The sequence below is a fragment of the Scomber scombrus genome, chromosome 15, assembly GCF_963691925.1.
Source record: "Scomber scombrus chromosome 15, fScoSco1.1, whole genome shotgun sequence".
NCBI classification, from domain to species: Eukaryota; Metazoa; Chordata; class Actinopteri; order Scombriformes; family Scombridae; genus Scomber; species Scomber scombrus.
In genome coordinates this window covers 9,042,155-9,056,363 of record NC_084984.1, presented here as the reverse complement: position 1 = coordinate 9,056,363, position 14,209 = coordinate 9,042,155, and the positions used below count along the sequence as shown (strand labels likewise).

Genomic DNA, 14,209 nt, shown 5'->3' with positions numbered 1-14,209 from the left:
CTGCATGTTTAGGGTGAAGCAAGGTGACCTATTGGCTTAATAACACAGAGGCATTTGAGCTGGCTTATGTAAAACACTTATAGACAGTCACACTCTAAGCTGCAACTGACTATTGTTTCTTTACAGGTAAAATGGCAAAAATGTTTGGACACAGTCTTTCAAACCTTTTCTGCCAAACCCTTTCTGCTACTGACTAGTACTGACTTGTCTTGGGAACAACTTCTTCATGTAACAATAATGTATGAGCCAGAGCAGACAATACTGTCTACTTATCTGCCTCTTGGCTACATATTTCTGCATCTTCCTTACTTAAATTTATCAGTAAACACGCCTCAAGCAACGTAAGCAAACAAAACTTTTTCATAATACCCACAAACTTCAACATTAACATTAACACCCACATGCTTATACAACCCTGCATTTACAGTAAAATCATACAATCATACACATACACATCAAGAAATTATGGAAAACACACATTTATTGAAAATTTAGATCAATAAATGTTCAGTATTCTAAACATTCATTATTGAACGCTTCTGCTTATAAAGCAGAAGTGGAAATTAATATTGTAAAACATGCAGACATAAAATCATATATTGCATGAAGACAATAATTCATATGGATATCTAAATGCCCACACATACATACAAACACTGGACCAACACACATATTGTCACTGATAGCACTGTTACCCGCTTCCAAAATACCTCTACCTCCCAATCGTTCCCTCTTGAGCCATGTTAGAGAAAATGATTGGTGTCTCTGTGAGCTTCATGTCTTCAGGGAACACACACACACACACACACACACACACACACACACACACACACACACACACACACACACACACACACACACACACACACACACACACACACACACACACACACACACACACACACACTAACCTTCAGGGTCAACATGCAATTAAACCTTAGAGGGGCTCTCCAGTCTTACAAGGATGCTAGACATGGAAGGAGGCAGGGCCAGTCAAACAAGAGTGTTAACCCTAATCTGAACTGAACTGCTTGGTGGTTAACCTGCTGCTGTAGAGTGCTGCTTCATGTGACCACTGGCCAGTTTCATACTGGTGCAGTGATTCAAAGAAACAGGTGGCTACTGTTTTCTTTCTATCAGAACAGACTAGCTTCAATGAAGTTTTTAAGCCTTTAATATGTGGGCTAGCAAAGTCAAGACTGTAACACAATGTTATATGAGGAGTCTTCTATAGGTGTTTCTTGAGAAAAAGTAGATGAATCAACAGAACAATGCTAGTATGAGAGCATACTGCTCTCTATTCTTTCCATATCAAGTCTATCAGACATCTTTGTCATATGTCAGGTGGATCTACAGTATGTTTGCAGCCAGACAGGTTTTTACTTTTTCAGAGTAATAATTTGAGTGATACATTGTTCTGAAAAGCTACTGACAATTTGAATAAAAAATTAAAAGGTTTAACTTATTCTTGAAAATCTTTTCATAAAGAAAAGACACATTTGTTTCACTTTCTTTGGTGTGAATTTATAAGGAAAGTTTTTTCTGGCATTTGCTTGCAATGTGGTTGGTTGAGGGAGCACTTTATGCCATTTCCTTGCCTCCTAAACTTTCTGCCCCTACTCCAAGTGCCAGGGGAGAAAGAAGAACAATTAGGAATGGATGAAAAGGAAAACCTCCAACTCATTCGTGACATGGCATTATCAATGTGCAGTCCTCTCTATTTCAGCTAATTTGAATTTTGGGGTGAGGAGGAGAAGAGGAAAGAGGGGTAAGATAAGGAAGCTGGAAGGTCATTATTTAAAAAAGAGTCTTTAGTGGTATGAATGCTATCATTTTTCAACCTGCTGTTAAATTCAAGTCATGTTTTTATTGCAGTGTCTTTACTGTACCAGAGAGTTGGGTTTTTGGGGGGGTTTTTTGCACAAATTTTCGACATGAATCTCTCCAGTTAACCCAGGCGATGAGTGGAACACTCCAGCTGAAATAGGGGCCGGCTTTCTCACAGTCCTTGAGTGCCCTGCTGACATATCAGTAACATGATAATGATGCATTGTTTGCACCATGAAAGGCCACAGCTTGCTTCCCAAGGTCTTTTGATTAGCTTGATCAGGACTTCATTGTATGCACTCATAATAACCTTATTAACAGATTATGAGTCATATTGAATCAAGAGTAATATTGTTTGAAATCAACATTAAAATAAAAATATATATACTGTATATGATCATGTAAATCATTCAGACGTGTAAATAAACTGACATCTGACTGGACAGAGTTTTATTCATGGTTTTATTACTTACATTTTGTAAGACCTGGTTTAAAAAAAATAGGGATACATATGACCAGATTCTCCATGCAAAAGGCTTCATTTAGATGTGTACATGCAGCGTATCCAAACATTTGACTGTTATTGTACAATAGTCAAATAATAGTACTGTTTATTAAGTAATGTGTTACTTTAATTCATATTTATTAATATACTATCATTTTAATTGCCACCACTACATCTGTGCTTTAAGCTTTTCTGTAGCATTACACTTAATATAACATCATTTCTAAATGAGTAACACAAGGCTACAGTAAATCATTACACGTGTGAACAGTCATACAATTATACTAATTACTTTTACGTCTCTCAGATTCTGATTTAATATAAGGGAATACAACTCAGTAGAAGAGTAAAGATAGATTTCCATGTAAACGTATGGAAGTTAAGAAGTATAATCGCGTACATTTAACCAGGACACTAGTTTAATGGTCTAATGCCCTCTGACTGGAGTAAAGCCTGTGAGTCTTATACAACACTGATACAAATCCCTTTGTTTGTTTATGTATAACTGACAGCTTCATGCAGCACTCGGCATGCTATGACCTCTGTGTATGTCTTACTGATAAAAATGGCATGGGGCTTATAGGTTGTTTAGCTGCACTGAAAAGTAATGGTAATGGGGTAAACCGACTTAAGATTAAGTGTGGTGAGGTTTTATATTTTTCTTGTTGGCAACAAATTCTATGAAAAGACCAAACCAACAATGAATTGATCCAACTAATAAGTATTATATAGAGTACTAAATTCAGAAAGTATTCAGCGAATACTTAAATACATTGATGGTTTTACTCTTTTCATGGAATTTGTTGGCAGTTTGAATAAAGCATTGCTTTAAAGGGACACACTTTTTGTGATGAACTAGAAAAAGAAGCTAAATCCTACTGTTACTGTTAGGTTACATTGCCTCCCGAGCCACCAGAAGTCAGCCAGGACTTAGCTTCCAGCAGCTGACCATTGAAAAAACATAGTAGCGTCCTCAGAAGGGGGGTTTCACTGTATCTAAAACTGACTGCTTAAAGAAGCTGAACTGAGGGGCTGATATAAGATACATTAGTTTTTGAACTCTAAATAATGCAAAGATATTCCAGTTGAATCCAGTGTCTAAATATAGAGGTGGAAATGTGCATGATATGTCCTGTTTAAGGTGTTTTAGCCACTACTTTGTCTAATTTGGATGTAGTAGCTGGCAAGGGATGAGAACCATCCAAGAACCCCAGAAACTTTGATTGGGAAAACTAATGGATCCATAATTTCTACATGACCCATTGTGTAGAAAGACCTGGCAGCTTTAGAGGGTTGAGATTCATGTCAAAGACTGCTGAACTGATGAGCATGAGGGAATTGAATCTTACAACAAAATAAACATTTGGAGATTTCACATCTTCGGAATTAGTGAGGAAATCAATATTCACGAGGATTCGGATTTAAGAGATGAGGAACCGAGCCTCTTACAGGATAAAGAGGAAAATCCTTAAAATCCCTTGATGTTCTTGATAAGTGATAATGATACAGTAATGATGATTCAAATGATCATGATGAAGACAGTTATGAGGATGACAGGGATGAAGATTTTGCCATAGCTCGGCAGGATTTTGTTCTTTGTCTGTGGGATGTTAAAATCAAATATGGCCGTTGGTGCCATCTGGTACCTTATGGTATGTTAGTGGGATTAGTCACGCTGAATATAAACTGTCTCAGGGAATTGCCTTTGTCATTTTAACATTAACACAGCCTTTCAACAGCCAGTCCTAGACTATTTTCCATCAGCATGCATTTTTTTCTTCAGGAGCACATTTCTAATTTCAGCTCATCCTCAGCCTGACACTTGGACTGTCAGCACTTTTAATGGTTAGAGTATTTCATTGGGTGATGCAGATACTTCACCCTCATGAGAGAGAGAGAGAGAGAGAGAGAGAGAGAGAGAGAGAGAGATGAGTTGAGTTGAATCCCTGAATATCAGCCATTTGCAAATATTTCTCATATTGAAAATGTTTCTATGAAAATTTCTCCACACCCCCTAGCTTTGTAGAATTTAATGATTTAAGACAAAGAATAAGAGACATTTCATCCCAGTATCTGAGCATTTAGCATTATTGTATTATGGATATCATCTTTTTTCTGGAATTTCAATTAAGTATGCAAATTCCACAGCAATTTGATTCAAAGTCAGTCAAGATTTAATGGATTCCTTTTATTAGCCTCTGACAAATTGCCTTTTTAGTGGGAAGAGCATTTGCATTATTCATTTGTGAAAGAGCAAGCATTTATGAGATAATTTAGTTTAGTTCTAGATGAGCTCAGCGACCCTCAGTTGGGACTTGGAGTGACTCATCACAGAGGAGGATTAAACACTCACTCCAATATGAATCTTATCTGACCATTGACCTCTTCTCTTGCTGTTTTGGTTTTGTAGGTGATCCAGCGCAGGGAGGATGGCTCGGTCAACTTCTTCAGAGGATGGGAGTCTTATCGTGAGGGATTTGGAAAAATTACTGGTGAACACTGGCTCGGTAAGTGCCTCAGATGTGCGAGAGTGTCTGCGTTTTTGGCAATGTATGACTCATGCACATGTGCATTGTGACCTGCAATACCATGCCAAGCCAAACGCTGGAAGCAGTAGATTGTAGATGGTATTGTCAACTTTTAGAGAGAGAAAAGAGAAAATAATGATCTTCTTATTACCAATAGTGACAGCTCCTGTAACATGACACTCAAACTCAAAAAAATAAACAATCTCACATAGAGTGAAAAAACAAGTCATGGCAGGTGAGTCAGCAAGGTAACCCAAAGACAGGCAGTCAAAGAGAGATTAGATGACCATTCATATCATCAGGTTTTCAGTAATAGCTGTGTTGCTATGACAATGAAAACCACTTTAGTGACAGCAAAGAATATTGCAGCAAATTAAAAGATGTGTGTGTAAACTGCATTTTACCAGGAGCTGTCAGCTCAGCACCAGAGAAACACAACAACAGCCAAAAGAGCAGCAATTCAATTACAATATTATTTTCTTTTACATGACAAACACAACACAGTATTATTTCATTTTCCATAACCTTACAGCTTTTTCCATGGTCGCCTTCTGTTTAAAATGTTTATTTCTCAGTGGGTGCCTGTCCAAATCCTTGCTTTTCTTGCTGGCAGCATGACGCATTAGTGGATCCTTCGTCCTCTCAAATTTGACAAGAAAAGAATGCCAACAAAGGAATGAATTAGACTGTGAAATGATCAACCTTCGAAAGCCAAATTCTTTGTCTTCTCACCACCTCTCGTGAAATAAACCAAAATGTTTCCTCCTGGTAGGGGTTTGTCCATAGCTCCAATACTACTCTTTTTGGGGCTCAAAGTTGACTGCTCACATTGGTGACTGTGTTCTTGTGAACAGAGTTGCAGTGGTGACACCCACAACATTATATAGTAGACATTCATATCAAAAAATTGGATTTATTTTCATCTATTTTCATCTGTAGTTAAAAAAAACTTGTGGAGACCTGAAAAGGTATAGCAATATACAGCTAGCTGCACTTTTCCATCATAGCTTAGACTTCTAGCTTCTTCTTAATTGGCGTGACACTTGTTCAGGTAGGAGGTGAGCATGAAATGGTGCCTGAGAGTAGTTAAGTATGAAAATTGTCAACTAAGAAAGCATGTACAGTGTGAGGGGGGAATCCAGGACAGGTGACATGTAACTAGAAACAACTGTAGCTGAGGAATAAGACTCTGACAATGACTAATCAGCAACATTTCTGTGGGATCTCAGTAGAGGTGCAACGATAAGTTGATAAGTTGATCATACGATCAGATCAAATCATTTATAAATTGATAATTGATAATCAATTGAGTCGTTTTTCAACAAAAACGGTCAAAATTCTCAGATTCCAGGGTTGAATGAGAGATCCTCATTCCTAAATATTGTTGAGAAAAGCAAGACCTTGGGCTTCATCTTTTCTGAGCCATTAACCAACATCAAAGCATTCACTGTTTTCATCCTGATCCCAGAACCTTAAAGATTTCTCCCATTTGCTACATGCAGTACATACTATAACTGTACTTAGTTATTCAGCGGCTAACTAAATGACATGGGGCCTGTTTCAGGAAGCAGGTTTGAAAAACTCTGAGTTAAAACCTGAACTCTAGGTTGACTAACTCTGAGCTGTCAAACTCAGAGTTTTGGGTTTCGGAACAGGTGATAACAGTTAGTTCAATCAACTCTAAATCAAGGTAACCCTGAGTGAAGCTCGTGCATGAGGAGATAACAAGCCCTCATTGATAGAGATAACAAAGATAACACGATTCACCATGGCAACAGGTGAAACAAAGGGCTCAGTCCTCCTACTTCTCCCCAGTGGAGTTAGAAATATTAATGAATAGCTAAATGCAGTTAATGAGTATATATTTAAGAAAAAAAGCAATACAGTAGCAGCAGCAAATGAACATGAGCTGGCGTGGCAGAAAATTACTGACAGAGTCAATGTGAGAGTATTAATGAAAAAAAAGACACGTTTTGTCTTGAGTGTTCCACTTATTCAACATTTATATTCTGTGTATGTGTGTGTGCATGCTTGCGCAGCGCATTTAATATTCATGCAGACCCCAACAGGTACAAAACATAAGCAGCTGGCAGCAACTGAAGATGAAATATACAGATATAAGTATAATATTATTACAAGCAATTGTGATGTTGTTTAGCCTGCCCTACCTCATTAAACAGCATTCAATGGCTACATCCAACATGTGATTTCAGTAGTTAGTGAAATCTTCTAATCAAAAAAGAAAGAAAGATTTTACAGCCATCCCAACACTGCCAGTATTTAATATTGTCTATTTGAAAGCAACACCTAAATGCCTTTATACATACAACACTAAAAAAGTGTGCATTAAACGTTTCAGTGCTAGAGTCACATTTCTTTTCTTTTTTTTAAAGATTTATGTTTGGGCACTTTGACCTGAATTTAACAGTAGCTGGTATAGAGGCAGACAGGAAACGGGGAGAGAGAGAGAGAGGGGAACGACCTGCAGCAAAAGTCCCTCGCTGGAATTGAACCGGGGACTCTGTCATTATGAGGCATGCGCAATAACCACTTGGATACCAAGACCCTCAAAGTGTTGCATTTCTGATGTTTCTGACAGCCTGACAGACAGTTGCCTGGGAAACATGCTCAGCGTTAGGGATGTTACATATAAAACTGCCATTGGAAAAAAAAAAAAATGCAACACAAATAACTTGTTCTGAACTGAGAGTATGTCCACAATGTGTCATACGAATGATACGAGGGCTGAGAATATTTTTCAGATAAATGATCGATTGAACAGAAAAATGGAAACACTCAAACAGAGGGTCTCTTCACCCTCTGACGGAGGCTTCTGCAGAGTATTTGTGCTTCAGTATCAACTGACTCTTTAAGAAAAGGACACACCATGTCTGACAGCTCCTTCAGTCTGCAGGCTTCAGCTAAAAAGGAGGACAAACTTAGGGTTAGTTGAAGAAAACCTGCCAGCGAGCAGGTTATGTTCACAGAGTCAGTTACCATGGAGACTGACTCAGAGTTTCACTTACCTCTCTTTCTTGAAGGGATAAACCAGAGTTCCCCTCATCTCAGGGTTAACTTACTCTGAGTTTTCACATAACCTGCTTCCTGAAATGGTTCAATTGTGATGGTGATTGACAACACTCCAAAGCTGGCGAGATGCAACACTAGTAATGACTCATCACATCAAACAAAGTTCCTTCAAAAAACAACTTAGCTTATGAACTTTATAAAACCTGTCATTAAACAAGAGAGTTCATTGCCCAATCAGCATTCATGGGGGAAATATTTAGCTAATAAGCTGTTTCATATTCTTTTGAGGACATTACTAATCACCAAATCTGGTTGGCTCACTCAAAAATACCAGTCCAAAAAAAGCCAAGCATTTGCAGAAATGTTGTTTACTGAGGAAATTTGGATTTAGCAGCAGCAGAGTGTTAATGAGCTATCACTATGGTAAGTGTGTGTGTGTGTGTGTGTGTGTGTGTGTGTGTGTGTGTGTGTGTGTGTGTGTGTGTGTGTGTGTGTGTGTGTGTGTGTGTGTGTGTGTGTGTGTGTGTGTGTGTGTGTGCATGTGTGCATGTGTGTGTGTGTGTCTTTAAAACCTCTCATCACAGTTTGTTCAAGATCAGACGGGTGGAGTAAGTGGAGCTTGAGGAAGTCTATTTCTGTAACACACACACTTGGTCATGGTCAAGGTCATGGACGTGCCATACCACATCTGAGATACTCTACCATCAGCACTCTAGATTAAAGCACTATTTTACACACATACACGACACTTTAGGAGCAATACTGCGGACAAAAATGTGTCTGTGTGTAGCTCAGCTTCTACGCATTGCGGGATAATGATGGCACATGGTAAAGGACTTATACGACTCGTCTTTCTTACTTTTATTACAGTTAAATCAAGATATTGTTTCATTCAACAAATGAGAGGAAAGAAGAAGAAGTATCACAAAGTCACTCACAGCTGTCTTACTCATGTTTAACATGCTGTGCTGGAAACTACACATATGAGTTTCACACAGACAAACCTATGCAGCCTACAGGATGAGAAAGCAGTGAGAAGGACCAAATCGACATTTTGGGAAATACACTTATTCACTTTCCTGCTGAGAGATGAAAAGAAGATGAGAAGATCAATATTACTCCTATATCTGGAGGCAGACAGTTAGCTTAGCTTAGTAAAGTCAGGGGATATGGCTAGCCTGTCTCCAATGAAAGCTAAAAAAAATAAATAAATAAAAAACTACTAGCAGAGTGAAAATGACAAGTTGCAGTTCAAAAAATCACTGCTCCTGCATGGCCAATAAATAGCACACCCCTGTAAAATGGCATCTTGTTGTTTTTTGTAAATTTGGATTGTGGAATGTGTCTATATATTATATCTAATATATTTAGAGATGCTGGTGGGCAAAGCTAAGCTCCCAGTCTTCTGGCTGGAGCTTCATTTGTAACCAACAGATATCGATCTAACTCTTTGCAAGAAAGTGAATAAGTGTATTTCTCAAATACTTCTTTAGGAATAACATAGTTTCCACCTACAGGCATCAAAACTAATAACTTCTGCAATTTTAACACTAGATTTAACTGAAGGCAATGAGTCCATACATAGTTTTCTGTTAGTTTTATTTAACTGTGTCTGTGGTCTGTCATCAACTACTTTTGTGGAAAAATCTCACGCTTAGGACGAGTTTATTGGGAACGGCTTATCCAATTGGGGAGAAAAGATGTGTCCCCAGCCACAAAAAATAAGCACACCATGATAAAGTCTAACAAAAGAAGCTTTATTTAACCAAATTAAAGTGTTAACTAAATATTTACAGTATGGAGTGTGGGAATCGGTGGTATCAGTAGTATACGTGTTGCATGAGTGGAGAATGTGTGTGTGTATGTGTGTGTTTGTGTGTTGTTATGTGCATGAAAGCAAAGAACTAGCAGCATAACCAAAACAAAGGATGCCTGTGGGAGAAAGAACTGCAGCTGCAGCGAGTCAGAGAGAGAGCTGCCAACAGCATCCAGGTGTCAACAACCTGGGAACACCCTCAGGTGTTCCTCGTTGTACTAACGATCCACCTGCAGACTGAGCAGAGAGACAGGTGAATCACACGGCAACACATGATGACATAGTAGGGGTCATCACATTGTGTTATTGGGATTTTCCATTGAATCTCTTACACCTGAAACACCTATTAGGTTAAATTAAATGAAAAGTAAACAAAACCTACTAACCTTTTGTACATATTCAATTCAATTAAAAGAAAATACAATTCAAGTTGTGAATCTAAAAAAAACCCAAATATTTTGATCTCTTGCCATTTATTGATTTATTTTTAAGCCTTTGTACTCTGTGTGTAACATTAAGATTTTTCCGGCACTTGTTCATCAGACACGAGCCTCAGTAATAAATCATTCTCAGTATGTAAATAGGTTGGACTGCAGGTCCAGAACAGCAGGACTGAAACATTTGGGACTGCTGCTCGGTAATTGCCTAATATTTTCTTCGCCTGCATAGTTTTTGATGCTTCATCACCTTCACCACTCGGTGTCCTTGCTAGACATAGCAATGCTTGTATACTGTATAGCATTTGCAGAGTTTATGTGAATTAATGGAGATCTAGGTCTCTTTGCTGACCTGAGGCCATTACAGAGCACAGCCCATAATAAAAAACGTGGTTAGAGTGCCAGCTAGATCTCCCTATGGTACACTATAGGAACATGGTGGGAATATGGAAAGCCCAGGATTTAGCAGACTGAATTTGAATGAGCCAGCAGGCTACTTTGAACCTTTCAGAGTACCCTTGCTCATTCAGGGTGTGCTGTTGTCTCGTCACCCCCATCATCGATTACCCTCAGGGCAAAAATGAAAAATGGATTCATGCTTGCCTGCAGCCTAGAAAGAATTTCATTGCAGCTATGTTCTCCAGACCAATATTGCTCACTAATGCTACCTGCCACCACTGAAGATCTGTACATTTCAACATACACTTCAAAATCAACTAAGGTATCATTTCAGTTTGGCAGCTTAGTTGTCAATTAGTTGAAAAAGTTTAATTGGAGTGTCAATTCTATTGAGAGTATTCTATTGCAAGTGCATTAGTTGGATTTACAGTGATACAGTCTGAAGTTAAAGTAATGAAGGTGCAGTTTTACGGTGAGTCCAGAATAATGATCATGTATGCACTTCACTTTGAGGTATTGCTTGATTTGATATATTGACATATTTCTTTATTTTCCCCTTTAAACTGAACAAGATTGTGCTTCACTCTTCAACATTCATGTCAAACAGATAGCAAATAATGTGGATACTTCAGCTTAACAGAAAAATCTAATTTTTGCATGCTGTGTGTATAACTGTGACAACTGATATATTGTTGAATAACCGATCCCAAAGGAGCACATATAAAGAGCATAAAACTGGGCCAAAGCAATTCCGTTGTGGTCATCAAATCTATTAGACACCTGCATTCCTGATGTAGTCTTGTCTACCTGTAATATAGGTCCTGAACAGTTTAATGCTGTCCCAAAGAGACTAACCTAGTTTTCCAGGTGGCCTATTACAATAACATATCTTGGTCTGCAGTGTTGAAAGCAGCACTTAATCCAGCAGAAAAAGGGTAGACAAATAAACTATTGTCATATGTGTATCCTCTCTCCTGGCTTCATGCCCTATTGTTGAATTGTGGAATAGCAGTCTAAAGTTGCCACAAATAATTTCCATTTGACATTTGTGATGTTTTGTCCTTTCATTCAGAGGAAATGTTTCAAAAGTGTATTGTAGACTATTTTTCATTATGTTTAGTTGTTAGTTTAGATGGTTATTATAGTTCATACTGTCAGGAGTATGAAAGCATAATTGTAAGAAAAGTTTTACACTTTTTCAAGTCAAAACTATCATAATAGTCTTATACTGAATATTGATGGAACAATTAAAATCAAGTTCATGAATAATCTGCTTTGTTTTTACCTTTTCCGTCTAAAGTAAAAATGCTTAACATTCTTGAGCAGTACTCAATTTTATTAATCAGTGGAGCATTAACGGCTTAATCAATACCTCTAAATGGAATTCTAGCTTTTTGGTTCCCCATAATAGGAATTATTATTCATTTGTTTGTCCTAACTGCTGGATTGGGTTTCTGTCATCATTTTATGAATTTGCCTTCCTTCATTTCCATTCGGCTTTTTCCCCCCAAAAATACACCTAATGAATCTTTGTTGTTACTCCTCAACACAACTAACAAGGACTTCTCATTCTCTGTGCTCCGAGCATCATGGAATAATCATGGACATTGTATTAATACAATGTCCAAGTTTTCATGATGCTCAGAGAAAGCGCAAAGCGAAAGTAGAAAGCAAAGCAGATATAATTATATCTGCCTTGCTTTCTACTCTGTGGAGCAGATTGCATATCAGAGCTGGTGTATCAAAGAAATTAGGGGAGACAGAAGCTTTGATATCAGTGAAGGTTGGTGTATTGATGTCAAAGTGTTAAAGAAAATCTGTAGCCCTCACCTCCAAGCTCTTTTCATTAATGGTAAGCCATTTCATTCACCACAGGAGTTTTCCTCCTTTATTCTTGCCAGTGTTTACATCCCGCCTGAAGCCTGTATGAGCGAGGCACTGCAGCGCTTGGCTGACCAGATAACCAGTATGAAGCGAGAACACCCAGACTCCCTTCTCATTATTCTGGGGGATTTTAACGGAGCAAACCTCGGCCATGAACTGCACAAATACAGACAGTGTATTAAGTATCCCACCGGGCACAGAAACACAGTCTCACAGTCTTAAAGGATGCTTACTGGCTTGTCCCCCATGCCGCTTTTGGACACTCTGATCACTCATCTCCTTCCAGCCTACAGCCACGCAGAGCCTGTGCAAACAATATTGGAAGATAGGCCGATGATCTGATTGAGCATACTGTCACTGTGACGCTGTGAGGTGCCAGTGCGGATTGAGAGAATGTGTTACCATGCACCAAGATAAAAATGAAATGCAACAATACGAAATTTCTCTATAGTCAAAGTCAAACAGCCTCAAGGACAAGGTCTAAAAGCAGTGGAAAAGAAATCAGAGTAGACAAAAGAAACTACAGTTAAAAAACTAAAACACAAAGCTCATCATTCCTTGGCCCCAACTCACTCACTACACGGTCTCCATGAGATTTTATTCCCCTACCATACCTGTCATTCAACCTGTATGCTGCATCACTGAGGACCATGTCGACTCTTTCACAGACAAAAGACTGGCAGTGCAGTGACATGCCCTTAAGTAAGCGGGTTACATTTGTTTTTTTCCAGTAAGCTGATTTCTTAAATGTCATGTAAATGAGAAACCTGGTTACCGTAATAGGAGAAGGGGATTAGAGGACTGATTTCCCCCGGTAGATTTGTCCTAGAGAACGCCAATTTCTTGGCCATGTAAATGCTTAACCAGGTTTCTAATCAGCTTTTTACAAACAGGGGAAGTATCAGCAGAGCAACTGGATGAGAAGAGAGACCTTTGCTAAAAGCGATTCATCCTCACATTTAAAGCAATTCCATCGAAAGTTTGACTATAATTGAAACCAACACAAAGTAGCCTGTAGATATCTAAAAAAGTCAGCTTCCACCCCTGAACATTTGACTGTTTGCTATTTCCAGACACATTAATGCTATGAGGAAAAGCTCTGCTCTGTTTGTCTGTCTGTCCTATCCTCTTACTTTGACACAAGTCAAAAATCAGGAAGCAGCATCCTTTAAAATCGGTAAGCTATTGTTCCAAACTCAATGTGATTATTATTACTAATTTGATTATGATCTGCTGCATATAATGCACACATAATTTCCAGTACCCCGATTAAGTGCATTTAAACACCTCCCCAGTTACCCAGGTAACCTCTCTCAGTAAACTGGTTACTTAAGTGCATATAAAGACATTTTAGGAAAGCCTCAGGCGCAGATGGCATCTCACGCTTCTGTCTAAAGACCTTTAGTGACCAGTTGTCTTCCGTCATCACACAGATCATCCACAGATTACTCTGTCTGTGTGAAGTTCTTAGCTGCTTCAAATGCTGATCTTCATAAACCATTCATCACAAGAACAATGACTTACAGGCCTACACATCTGCGGTCCCAAAGATCTTTGAAAAACTGGTGTTGGCCCACCTAAAGCGCATCACAGGCCCCCTGCTGAACCCCCCACAGTTTGCCTCCTGGGCAAATGCGTTGGTTAATGAAGCAGTCATTATGGCACTGCACTCTCTCCTGCAACATATTTAATGCCTGAAGAGTTACTGTATGCAAGCTTCCTTTTTCTTGTCGTGGAACTCGTCTGCTCAAAACTCAGTCAAGCAAGTTGGAGATTTTCAGCT

General features: G+C 38.7%; 1 protein-coding gene across 2 annotated transcripts in view; it reads left to right on the top strand.

Annotated features, from left to right (window-relative positions):
- The window catches only part of fibcd1b (fibrinogen C domain containing 1b), a 111,612-nt gene that overhangs the window by 66,316 nt on the left and 31,087 nt on the right, over positions 1 to 14,209 (top strand). For both annotated transcript variants that reach the window (XM_062434677.1, XM_062434676.1), the window contains one exon: positions 4,743 to 4,839. In XM_062434677.1, the coding sequence (XP_062290661.1) occupies positions 4,743 to 4,839 (97 nt within the window). The remainder of the gene's footprint in view (positions 1 to 4,742; positions 4,840 to 14,209) is intronic.